The sequence below is a fragment of the Dreissena polymorpha genome, chromosome 3 (genome assembly GCF_020536995.1).
Source record: "Dreissena polymorpha isolate Duluth1 chromosome 3, UMN_Dpol_1.0, whole genome shotgun sequence".
NCBI classification, from domain to species: Eukaryota; Metazoa; Mollusca; class Bivalvia; order Myida; family Dreissenidae; genus Dreissena; species Dreissena polymorpha.
The window spans coordinates 111,348,756-111,362,701 of NC_068357.1; the positions used below are offsets into that span (position 1 = coordinate 111,348,756).

At 34.3% G+C, this 13,946-nt stretch overlaps 1 protein-coding gene across 10 annotated transcripts in view; it reads right to left on the minus strand.

Annotated features, from left to right (window-relative positions):
• The window catches only part of LOC127871026 (hemicentin-1-like), a 71,742-nt gene extending 58,542 nt beyond the window's left edge, over positions 1-13,200 (minus strand). For 7 of the 10 annotated variants that reach the window (XR_008045046.1, XR_008045047.1, XM_052413635.1 and 4 more), the window contains exon 1: positions 12,704-13,200. Coding sequence is in view for 7 of the 10 variants with exons in the window: in XM_052413635.1 (XP_052269595.1) it covers positions 12,704-12,773 (70 nt within the window). In the remaining 3 variants the exon portion in view is untranslated. The remainder of the gene's footprint in view (positions 1-12,703) is intronic. The other 3 variants (XM_052413636.1, XM_052413637.1, XM_052413643.1) reach the window with 2 other exon arrangements.
• Between the last annotated feature and the right edge of the window lie 746 nt (positions 13,201-13,946).

Genomic DNA, 13,946 nt, shown 5'->3' on the forward strand with positions numbered 1-13,946 from the left:
ACACATAAACGGAATATGGCATTTATTTTTATTTATTGATGTTTCTTTACTCGCTACCGAAGCTATCGATACATTTTCTAGCGTGAAATCATGATAAAAGAAAGAATTTCAAGCTCAAAACATAGAAAATCCAATTAATTCGTTGTTTCTGGCTTGCAGTTTCTGTCACGATAATTATTTTCAATGGTTTTTATCAAGTTCACTCTTTTACACACATGTGACGCCCATGTGTATAGTATTACTGGTGATTTCTATCCGATTTTGCAAAATAGTTGTAGCATGTCAACTCCGCGTACATGTTACGGTATCTTCTCTTACAACTAAAACACGTTACGGTGTCTTCTTTACAACGTTACAGCGCCTGCAGGAAGGCAAATTTACAAACATGGAGATTTCGTTCCACGATAATAGCATTTTGGACGTTAGTATGGAGGTCGTCATTGATTGGAACAACAACGATGTGCCTGAGGGAACATCTGGACCGTGTACATCGACGCCTATTGTCACAAAACAGAAGGTAGATCTGTTCTCATGCCCCAGCTGTCCATATAATACAAACTCTAGGGGCAATCTTTACCGCCATAAGCGTTCCGTCCACCAGAAGAAGAAGGACGAGTGTCCCACGTGTGGTAAAACTTACGCCTCCTCATATGATCTACGGACTCATGTTAGAGTTGTTCACGGAGAAACCCCATTTTTGTGTGAATCTTGTAGCCAGAGGTTCAATAATCGCGCTGCTTTAAAGAGACATCGTGATGAGAAACATGCCGATGTGTGTAAGTTCATTTGTGCAACATGTGGAAAGAAATACCACGAAAGGGCATATGAACAAACATATAGGTTCGAAACCGTTTTCATGTAAATGTGGAACATCATTTGGCTTCAAGTCGTGCTTAAGGCGACACTTGCAGACTTGCCAACAGCAGAGTACCAAAAAGGAACACAAATGTGACTTTTGTGGGGTAGTTCTTAATTCAAGGGCTGTACTGCTGGATCATGTACAAGAGAAACACGGAGACAAACTGTATACATGCCCGTGCGGGAAATCGTACTCGTGGAGGCCTTCCATGACACGCCATAAAAAGGCTTGTAAATCCGCCTAAGTAACTATAGGCCAGTGCACTTTCAAGTTTGACCTGTTTTCCTTGAATACTTAAGATCACTTTCACTGACACTGTTTGATATGTTCACTTCAATTCAATATGTTCACTTTTGGTTTGGCATTAGTCAAATGCTTTTTCTTTGGTAACGCATAGGCAAATAAAGTGCATCCTGATCAAGCAGCTCCTAAAGGAGCTGCCTGATTTGGAAATACTTTATTTGCAAAAGACGTATCAAGGCGTCAATAGTGCTGATTGGGTTAATTGTTTTCTTTTATGAATTTCTTTATTTAAACTAGCGATGTTGAATCAGGTGATCCATGTGTTTCAAATCGTTTTTATTTTAATCAAGTATCATGGTGTACCCTTTAATGTGTCCTTCTGACTAGTCGATACTATTTGTTTTTTTGCCGTGAGATATAAGATATATAAGATATGCGGCAAACAAACACATGTTCTACTTCTTATATGCTAACTTTATTTAACCTTATTCATTTTTGGCCATTTGATGCGTTTCAACGAAATTCATTTTGCGCGTGTGCAATATGACGTAGATACACGCGCGGAATTGACGACTTCATTAACAGCTTCATTGCTACAAATGACGTACGTCATCAGTTTGGCGCTCAGAACACGTTTTGTTGAAATAACTCGTCAAATTGTCAAACATTGATATACACAAAATACGATAGCATATAATAAATATAATACTTATTTGCTTACCGTAACATATTCGATTATATCATCACAAGTAATGGAGATAATTTCAACACTCACTCGCGCTACGCGCTCATGAAAATACGAATTATCTCCCTTACCGATGATGATATATTCTTTTATCTCACTGCAAACAAGCAAATATTTTCAATGTATTCATTTCACCACATATTATCATTTAGCTATCTGGAATGGCACATTTTTATTTTTTTCATTGAAGGCTTAGTACAGGATTTACTGTAATTACTAGAAGGACATTTTAAGGAGATGTGTTAATGCGCTTTTAAATAAAACAGACGCTTATTGTGAATATTGTCATTTATTTTTATTTTGTACCATCCGCATGCTGCTTTAAAGGGGCCTTTTCACAGATTTTGGCATTTTTTAACTTATTCATTAAATGCTTTATATCGATAAATGTAAACATTGGATCGTAAAAGCTGCAGTAAAAAATCAAGAATAAAATTAAAAAAAGGAAAAGAACATTGCCCGGACCAGGTGACCCCTGGAGTCCTGCCAGAGTCCTGAAGTAAAAACGCTTTATCCTACTGAGCTATTCCGCCGTGTACACATACTGAACGTATTTTATACCTTATATAAGCAATCTTCGTAGTTTCACAAAATTTAACGACAAAAACAGAACTCTCCAAATTATTCAATCGTTTCGCGTTGCAACGCTTTATAATTTTTAGGTTTTAAAATCGTCAAAAGATGCATATAATGGCTATATATTAGACCATGGTAAATGTTCAGTATTACTGTTTCCTCACAAATATCATAACTAAAACGAAAATTTGCGAATCTGGAAAAACCTTTTTTCAATTTTGTCAATTTACCAAAGCGTGAAAAGATCCCTTTAATTCGCCAATGTGCACCTTCATATTACGTTCGGGTCCGAGGCGCTAAAGGTCGTATCCAATTAAAGTTTCAGTGGCAGCTCATTCATGCCCCTAACTTCTTTACTGTTGGCATTGCATTAATTAGTCAATAAAAAATAATCACCGGCTTGCAAATATATGCCCCTGATGAAAGCCAATAATAGGTGTCATTAACACCTCATTGTAGGTATACCTCTATAAAGATCCATTTTACCGAAACCTCCACAATATTTACTATATAAATACAATTTACCGAACTTGATATTTACCGAAACCCATAGTTCCTGTCGATACTTTACCGTAACCTTAAACATGGTGTAGTAAATGCACTGTAACACTATCTGTAAGGCGCCGTAACATTTTAATTAATCAAAATTTATCTCGTTACACTTACATGCAGTTAATTTTGAGACATATCTTGATAAGATTGATTCAATATTCTTTCTTGCTAACGCTAGTTTGCATTTTCTTCTGTTTAATGTCAGACTTTGAATTATATTCAAGGATTTTATGAGTTGTCTATACAGGTCTGTATAACTTCCATTTTATTGATAAGATAGGAATAAATTACATGGCAGGCTATGAAAGAGGAACACAATATCCGTATCTAAATAAACGTTGGCTTACACATACAAAAACTATTTAAGATAACCGTTATTTACCATTTATTTTAACAAATTCCCGTATCGTCAACAAACTGTGGAAAGACGCCGTAACCGTTGTAGTTATGACGCTGTATCGCGCTGTCGTACAGACGCACCTCTCATTGTAACGTTGTTCAGCGGGAGTGAATAGGCCCTAGGTAAGGATTTATTAAGATTTGGCTATTTCACCATCGTCATTTTTATGTTCATGGATGCAGATAGGTGCTAGGCGCATTGGGTCACACCATACGCGGTGTTCAACCACCTGCTTACTGTAAACAATTTACTTGGTAACAAAATTCAAATAAACATTACAAATGACATTAATTAATTTAGTTTTTTTCTTTACCGTTTAAGGTTTAAACATTAATTCTGATTTGAATGGAAGTCTGCCCCATTATCTATTGAACACAGACCCGACTCAGCTTGGTAACGTTCAACTAGTTTGTGGTGGTGTTGCATTCCCATGTAATGCACAGGCAGCAGTATCATAAAAAAAAATTGCCCCCCCCCCCCCCGGACCATACCCCCCCCCCCGAGCTTACCCCAGGGGTTCCAGATTGTTAAATGTACACCTATTGTGTATGGTTTAACTTTCCAACAACGAACATTGACAAAAAATAACAGTTTAAAAAAATACCCCTCTTATAGGTATTATATATACACAAGGTATGAAACGCACTATATGCCTATTGCTGAAAGATTGTGGAACACTGGACGTGACCTTTTTCATTGAAAACACACATGTTCCCATGCAGTTGCCGACAAAAAGCAACTGGGTTCGTTAAAAGACAGTAAACGCAACAGATTACACTACTAACCGAGCCCCGTACTTATAAAGCTACGCAACAACTCTGCGAAATCTGCCATCATGCGGAAATGGGCTCCAATGAAGAGCAACGGTTACAAGCTGGTTGACGATGTCACGAAACCGAACCAGGGCTTAATCAACAGGCTTCTTCTGCATCCAAATATTGACAGTGCGTGGTATTTTAATGGGGCGGTATATGGACAAACTGTTGCCGGTGAGCGAATCAAATTCGACATATATGATAATGTGAATGATGTTATCGAAAGCTTTAGGCAATATAGAAGAAATGGCGTGAGCGGACACCCGGAGAAATGAACATTACTTGCATAAGTGGTATGTTTCTAATTTTATGACTGTACATCTATATTACATGTAAAACCAAAACAGCGCATTTTTAGCTTTAATCTGTTCTATGTTGAACCCGTTTGTGTTGTTATCTTCTAAAATTTATGTACGTAGATGTTTAACAAACACCTTAACCTAATCTTTGGAATAATCATATAACTTTAAAAAAAGACATTAATAATTTTTTTTTTCTAAAACAAAAAAACAAAACAATTTATGTCTAATTTTGTAGAAATTAGCAATTGATTAATCGAAAGCAGAAATCACACAAGTAAATAAAGATACTAACTATATAATCACCGGCTGGGTAAAAAAAAATAGACTATAGATTTATAGTTTCTTTTTTTAGCATGACCATATAGCCTTTACCAAAAACTACGATTAATTGCAAGCAGCAATCACAAAGTAAATAAAGATACTAACTATAAAATCACCTGTTGGATTGAAAAATTGACTATAGAATCATACTTTCTATTTTTAGCATGACCATATAGCACTTATGCAATAATACAGTGCAGAACATAGTCCTTATCTAGTTTAAAATACTAATCCCATTAATTTTAAAATCTGTGAAGATGTATGAACTACGGTTATGTAAATTACACATCAAATGTCATAATCAACAGTAAATATTCCCAATTTATTAACTGGTTGCTGCATTAAGATTTGTGGATAATGTATGCATTAATAAACCTAACCTACATAGTGATGTACAAACATTACAGGGGAACTATTGAACTAAATTACATCCTTTTTGAAAGTCAGAAACTATTGTATTCAATGTAAATACAGACATTGTACTTGTTTTTATTATGTTCCATACTCTGGCACAGATGATTGTGATGCACATTTTATGATTGTACTTGTTTTTATTATGTTCCATACTCTGGCACAGATGATTGTGTTGCACATTTTATGATTGTACTTGTTTTTATTATGTTCCATACTCTGGCACAGATGATTGTGTTGCACATTTTATGATTGTACTTGTTTTTATTATGTTCCATACTCTGGCACAGAGGATTGTGTTGCACATTTTATGATTGTTATCCCTATACCTATCCGTATGGGTCTATTACGAACAATGTATTGCTCTTTAAAGAAAAAAATATTGTAAATTGCAATTTCTACTGATGCTCTTAAATTATTGAAAATTAAACATCCTTATAATTATATTTTAACGGTTTATCTGATCACATTGATTATTTTCCTTTATACATGTAAGCTTGACAAGATAAAACTACATGTTCTTATATTGGCTCCTTTAAAACTACTCTATGCTTATAATTCTACTGTGAGTGGTAAGAACTACAACTATTGTAAACTAGCCTTTTCTTGTATACTATATCTCAGATGTAAAGATAGATATGAATGTAATTGTTCTTTACAAAATACGCAGTTTATCACAATGGTTAATTATTCAACTGGACTTGTTCGTTTTCTTTATTAATGTTTAAAATAAGAGTCTGTAAAGGACACATATTTTAGAACATAAATAAGTTTTGATATATGTTTTAAATATTGTCATGTCTATAAATGAATGTAATTGATATCTGCAACAAGTGAACTTTGATGAAAATTCTTATTATCCGAGATATGTATCCTTTCATTAATTATATGATTAACACGTGTACATGTGTAAAAAGTATGTGTAAATGCAGTTTTTATGAAATAAGTAAGTCTGGATTAAGTGAGCTTTCCATATAAAAAATTATTGCGAAATGTTCTAATTATTAGAAATATGAATGTCAATGAAAAATTTTTCATTTTAGGGATGTGTTTTTTCTTTCTTACCAAATGTTTTCAATGAATATAATTGATATCTGCAATACACGAATGTTGATGAAAATCCTTAATTTAATATATCTGGTGATGTTTTTTCTTTCCATAAATATATGTTTAGCTCAAATGTATTTGTAATAAGTATATTTAAGTGTAGATTTTTCCAAATTATCCAACTTTATTGCTTAATTAATAATTATTTAAATTATAAACATATAAAAAGTAGAAATAAAATGAACCATCATACATTGTTGCATTCGGGTTTTATTTGTGTGAATTATGAAGACAGTAGTTTGTTTGTCACATGTTTATGTTTCACCATACATAATACATTACCCATAAAATTACATATAATATATTTTCATATGTTGTAAATCATGTATTTTAATGTAAATAAGCCCCTATGTTTGATTGCAACCACAATCATTCATTATACCTTAAGCCTCCTTTTGTACTTTTTGTTATTTTGTTCTTATACTGTATGTTTGTGTTTAAGTTGCTGAATTGTTTGTGTCTAAACATGCAGAAGCTGAAAGTTATGAATATTGTATTATATATATTGCTCCAAGATACCTGTTTTGGGATTCATATTTTACAGCTCATTTTTCTTCCTTCTGTCATTATTTCTTTTCACTTCTTCACGTCTATAGAATCTTCATATTTTTGGATCTTTAATTTTTGTTTTCTAATTTTGTATGTATGGACGGACATCTTTAAAATAGAAACTTACTGGACAAACCCACATAATAATATTTACACACCCTCCCTCTCTTTAAATGATTAAATTATGCACTCTGAACGTAAAAGGGCTAAACAATAAAGACAAACGCATTAAAATCTTCAAATGGTTAGACGAAAAAAAATATAGTATATGCCTACTACAAGAAAGTCACTTGACACATACTTTAGCACAAACCTTAAAAGATGAATGGGACGGAGACATCTATCTTAGTGGACAACATACAAATAAACAAGGCATTGCCTTTCTGATAAAAAATAATATAGGGATCACAGTCAATAACTTTAACGAAATAATAATTGGCAGACAAGCAAGTATAGATATCAAAATACACGAAACAGAATTAACATTAATTAATGTTTACGGCCCTAACATAGATGATTCCACATTCTATGAAACATTACAATCCTTTATAATTAATAACCAAGATAAAAACATTATAATCGGTGGTGATTTTAATACCCATTATTAGACAAAAAGAATGGAAACCTTTATACTCATCCTAAAAATAGAAACATTTTAAATAACATAATTGAAAACTACAATATGATAGACATCTGGCGTACAATATATCCAAACGAAAGCAAATTCACCTGGCACTCAAACACAAAACCAACAATATTTTGTAGATTAGACTATTTTTTAATATCTGAATCTCTTTGCAACATTATTGACACGTGTAACATAAAACCAGGATTCATGACTGACCACTCTCTAGTTGAACTTAAACTGCACAATATACAAACTGAAAGAGGCCCAGGATACTTTAAAATTAACAAGAGCATCTTATTAGATACACAATATCAAACACAAATAAAACAGGAAATATTAAATACAGTTCAAAATAATAAAGATGCAAACCCAAACACCTTATGGGAAGTAATTAAAGGAAATATACGCAACACAACAATTAGATACACATCATTTAAACAAAAAGAAACACACAAACTTGAAACTGAAACCATCAAAACCATTGAAACACTTGAAAAACAATTGCACCAAACAAACACAAATGATACCACCGACATTGAAAATGAAATAACATTAAAAAAACAAATATTAGATGGAATCTATCATACACATCTCAATGGAATAATACTAAGAGCGCGTGCTCAGCATGTTGAACACAATGAAAAAAACACAAAATATTTCGCAAACATTGAAAAACGTAGAAGTGAACAAAAAACTGTACACAAATTAGTAGTCAATGGCAAAGATATAACAAACAGAACTCAAATACTAGAAGAACAACGTTTATTTTTCGAAACCCTCTATAAACGAAAAAATGTTGAAAATAACACCCTTTTTAAAAATACACATCACGCTTTAAACCAGGAGGAAAAACAACACTACTAACCGATCTCCTGCTCGGCTAATAACTTTAATATTCCATTAAATTCGACTTTCTCGCTACATGTCTGTGTTTTGCTGTCATATTTTGTCGATCGAATGCTCGGTTCTAAAACGCCATATCATTGGCCAACACAATGAGAACAACCAACCAGATGACGCGTTATAAAATTAAAATGGTGTGCATGTGTAGATGAAACACCGAGTGACATATAGCGTGAAAGTCAAATTTAATTGAATATTAAAGTTATTAGCCGAGCAGGAGATCGGTTAGTAGTGTAATCTCGTTGCTTTTACTGTCTTTTAACGAACCCAGTTGCATTTTGTCGGCAACTGCATGGGAACATGTGTGTTTTCGGTGAAAAAGGTCACGTCCAGTGTTCCACAATCTTTCAGCAATAGACAGATAGTATGTTTCATACCGTGTGTATATATAATAACAATACGAGGGTTATTTTTTCAAACTGTGTATTTTTGTCAATATTCGTTGTTGAAAAGTCAAACCATACACAATAGTTGGGGGGGGGAGGTTGGGTCCCCGGGGGGGGGGGGTAGGGTCCCCGGGGGGGGGGGCAAATTTATGATACTGCTGCCTGTGATGTAATGGAATATTCATGCCCTATGAATTTTCACCATCTAACCTAGTTCAAGTGTGTTCTCGCTTTCGAAGTCATGTCACAATAGCTGCCGGCCCGTAAGCGTAGCGTTGTATCCTGGCTAATACGATCAATAATTTTGTCGCTTCCACCGCGTTTAGATTACAGACTTTAGAACTGTGCAAATGTAAACTTGTAACATTGCAAGATGTAAAGATACGCGTTGACAAAGCTATACGTTTTTACATGCTCACAGTGAAAATTAGCAGTTCTTTTAATTTAATCTTACCAATGCGTATACTTTAGCATTCACCTTTGTAAAGAAGCGTTAGAGTTGTGACAAAGTTTTGTGCGTTGTGTATGCGATTTCAAAATAAAAGAAATTATTGTTTACATTTTTAACATTTTTTAATTATCCCCACGCTTTTTGAAAAAAAGGTTAGGATATTGTGGTTATCTCCGCCGTCCGTCCGTCCGTCCGTCCGTCCGTCCGTCTGTCTGTCTGTCTGTCTGTCCGTCCGTCCTGGCCACTATCTCCTCCTACACTAAAAGCACTAGAACCTTGAAACTTACACACATGGTAGCTATTAGCATATGTGCGACCCTGCACTATTTGGAATTTTGATCTGACCCCTGGGTCAAAAGTTATAGCGGTTGGGGTGGGGCCGCGTCAGAAATTATCACTCATTTTTTTAGGTTATTTTACATTTACTTCTTTATTTCTACACCGATTCACTTCAAATTGATACTGGACCTCTCTTATGACAATACGGTCAATCTCAACCATGCATGGCCCCATTCCCAACCCTGGGGCGCCCCGCCCACATAGGCCACACCCACCAAAAATTTCCATTTACTATAATTTTTTTCATTTCTACACGGATTCACTTCAAATTGATACTGAACTTTTGTTATGACATTAGAGTCAATCTCAACTATGCATGGCCCCAATCCCAACCCTGGGGCGCCCGCCCACATAGGCCACACCCACCAAAAAATTCCATTTACTATAATTTTTTCATTTCTACACGGATTCACTTCAAATTGATACTTAACTTCTCTTATGACATTAGGGTCAATCTCAACTATGCATGGCCCCATAACCAACCCTGGGGCCCCGCCCACATAGACCACACCCACCCAAAATTGCCTTTACTATAATTTCTTCATTTCTACACCGATTCACTTCAAATTGATATTGAACTTCTCTTATGACAATACAGTCAATCTCAACTATGCATGGCCCCATTACCAACCCTGGGGCGCCCCGCCCACATAGACCACACCCACCCAAAATTGCCTTTTACTATAATTTCTTTATTTCTACACCGATTCACTTCAAATTGATACTGAACCTCTCTTATGACAATACGGTCAATCTCAACTATGCATGGCCCCATTACCAACCCTGGGGCCCCGCCCACATAGACCACACCCGCCCAAAATTGCCTTTTACTATAATTTCTTCATTTCTACACCGATTCACTTCAAATTGATACTGAACTTATCTTATGACAATACGGTCAATCTCAACTATGCATGGCACAATAACCAACCCTGGGGCGCCCTGCCCACATATGTCACACCCACCCAAAATTGCCTTTTACTATAACTTCTTCCTTTCTACACCAATTCACTTCTAATTGATGATGAACTTCTCTTATGACAATACGGTCAATCTCAGCTATGCATGGCCCCATTACCAACCCTGGGGCACACCTAGGTCAAACATTCGGCGTGGGGATACGCGTCGGCCTCTGCCGCGCCATTTCTAGTTAATTGAATAGTTTTAATTCCACAATGCACATGATAAACTTGTGTGATGTCTCCACCTTAAGAATTAGCATTTTCGAAAATTGAAATATAAAATAGCAAACTTTGTTTATTAGAACGGATTTCATTTTACATGTATGGATAATAAATCATTGCAACATAGAACATATCAGCTGAATACTCAACACGTGCAACATTTCTGGTGATAAATATTACTGGCGGGGTTTCCCTTCCATAAAATTCTACTATTTCTTACAAAGCTCCGCTCATAATCGTCAGTCACGGCCGTTCTATCGATTAATGTTTTTATTTTCGTTTAATTCTGACAGTCGCATACATAAACTAACATTTAAAGATTGCACATAAAAGCACCAAAAGATACATAAATATAATTTTGAGCTATAACCAAAAAACTAAATTTGTTTACTTAATATTCCGGTGCGTGACGTTCATTGATAAGTCATATGATCTTCTTACTAGGGGTACGCAACCATTGGTTTTTATAGAATGAAATGAATGTTTTTGCTGCGTCTAACATTATTTCAGAAAACTTATGACTGATTTCCGTCTTAGTTTAGAAGACATATATTATCGTCATGAAGGATGCCGACAACATATCACTATGCTGTAAAACAAACACTATTCATTAGATGTAAATAATGCTTGTTAAACGTGAGTGACTCTTATTTATCTGTGATTAGTTTGTTCAGTATAAACCTTTAATATCCGTACATAGATTTTTTTCTGATCTTAAGCTAAACGCGCTGTTAACAGTTTGGGTAAGTAATCGCTGATTTTACCTGAGTTTTATTTTACCTGACCTATTTGAAGACGCAGATTCTAAATGATTACCTGTGCTGTTAAATGTCTTTCGTTCATTATCATTCTTCATCAAATGAACAGTTTTAAGACTTAAAAAGGTTATATAAATGCATTACATCAACTTATATTCAACAAATATACTCATAAGAATGCTCTCATTAATGAATGGACAATTTATTCAAAGTATAGTACTGTGTTCCACACTTGTTACTCAAAAGATGATTGTGCACGGGCAGTAAAACAGACCATCTCTTTATTTTAAAATTGCTTTAAATATATAATGTTCTTGTACCTTTTTCATCATAACGATGCACGCGTTTGCGAAATCATTTATTTTCGCAAAACGGCACTGTTTTCCGCGTATATTAAACGATGCGATTGCATATTCTTTCACAGTTTGACAATGTGACAGTGGCGTATCGTATCGTCCTTTTTTGCATAAATGTATTAATCTGTGAAAAAACGCGTTTTCCGTTTTCGTTGTGTGTTTTATTAGACTAGGACATAAGACTCCTTTAAAATAAAATCTTTCTAACATTGTTTTATACAGCAAATTATATAAAAATTAGACAATCTCTTCTCGTTTCCAACGGCACTTATTTCTATGAGAATGCTGTTGAGAATAAAACAAATGTAACTCATCAAGGAATATTAAGCAGTTACAATAGTTTGCACTCAAACCTCCATTTGTGTGTGATTTGGTGAATCGTAGTAAGACCAAACTACTTCCAAAATTGTGTAGTATTAACATTAGTTCGCACGCAAACATCTACACACTGGGATCTGAATCTGGGCCTGGTTATTTGTGCATAACTATCATTTAAGGATTTTTTTACATGTGAATTAATAAATGAAGCGCGTATGTTGCTGTGTGTAACCACTTAACCTTACCGATTACGATAATTCAGGTACAAGATTATTATCTTTCCGTTCTACATTTGTTTGCAAGTAAACATTTACTATAATATCGTATAGCATATTTGGTTTTAAATCGTGATTGTAAAGATAAAATATGTTTTTAACAATATAAGTAAAACATCATGTCTCTAATAATGTCTAAATGCTATTATTTTAGCAAGCTTTATTGTTTTTACAATTCCAAGTAAATAACATAAACATACACAACTAGTTAGGAAACAAACTTACTTATGTGGTATTTTATCCATGTTGAAATGAATAGAAGTTGATAAAAACTCCTGAATATATCCTCGTCCATATTGCAATTTTACATATAGGAAGTTTGAATCGACGATATGAATATGGCTCCATTCAGCCGATAAACACGTTCGCTATGCACACACGCTAGTTAAACCGTATATACATATACATCCGTTTAAAGGGACTTGTTCAAAGAAGTTTGCATTTGAAGTAAGTCGTCACTTAAAGCTTTAAATTGATAATTGGAAACATCGGACACTCCAGTATAAAACAATATTAATAAATGAAAGAATAAACTGAAAAAAATTAATTCCACCTTGGCGCAAACCATTGATCTTTGAATTAAATAGCTATCGCCTGAAAAACTCGGCCATTCAGGCTGAAACTCCCTTATATGCATTTAATATTCCATATATTGAATGCGTGTCTTGCCTTAAAATAAAACGAAAACGTTAGAAACACTTAACATTATTCCGTCGTTTCGCGTTTGTTACGCTTTATACGAGTACGTGTTATTTTATCAATGTGCTGATATGATGATTAGTCGTAAACGAACATTTATTTTCGGTAAAAGTCTACTTCGTGAGTGTTGTTTCGCTCCGTGATGTTTAATTTTATAACATCTGTAACAAAAAGTTGGAAACTTTATTGTCGACAATCGTTGAACAATCCCTTAATAAGGATATGTTTTGTACTAGTAGCAAATGTTTTTTTTATATACTAGTAGGACAAAATGGCCATGTCAACAAAGGATGTACTGGTATTAAATACGTCACTGTTGAATAACATCTTCACAGTATTTGCTTAAATAATAAATACTGTACCAAACAAGTTTCAATTTGAAGCCAGTTGAATCCAACTCGACAAATGTGACTCTTTAAAAATATATAGTAATTATAACAATGTGCTTAAACACTATCCATGTTGTCATATTCTTAAAACTGGCGTCAAGATTGTATATATAATAATTTTAATGCATGATATTTAATGGACACCACTGACATCACACCATCGTAAGCTAAACGCAGCCTCTAGCATAAGGAATTTTTATATACAAGTTATATACAGGAACATTTATACGAATAAAAGAGTTCTGTCCCTTACAACAATAATTATTTAATGATACAACTCATTCGATTGTTAAAATACACCATATCGATTTTCATGTAGTTAAAAATAAAATATAAGGCCGATTAACATCGAAAAATTAATACCAAGGCCATATGCAACC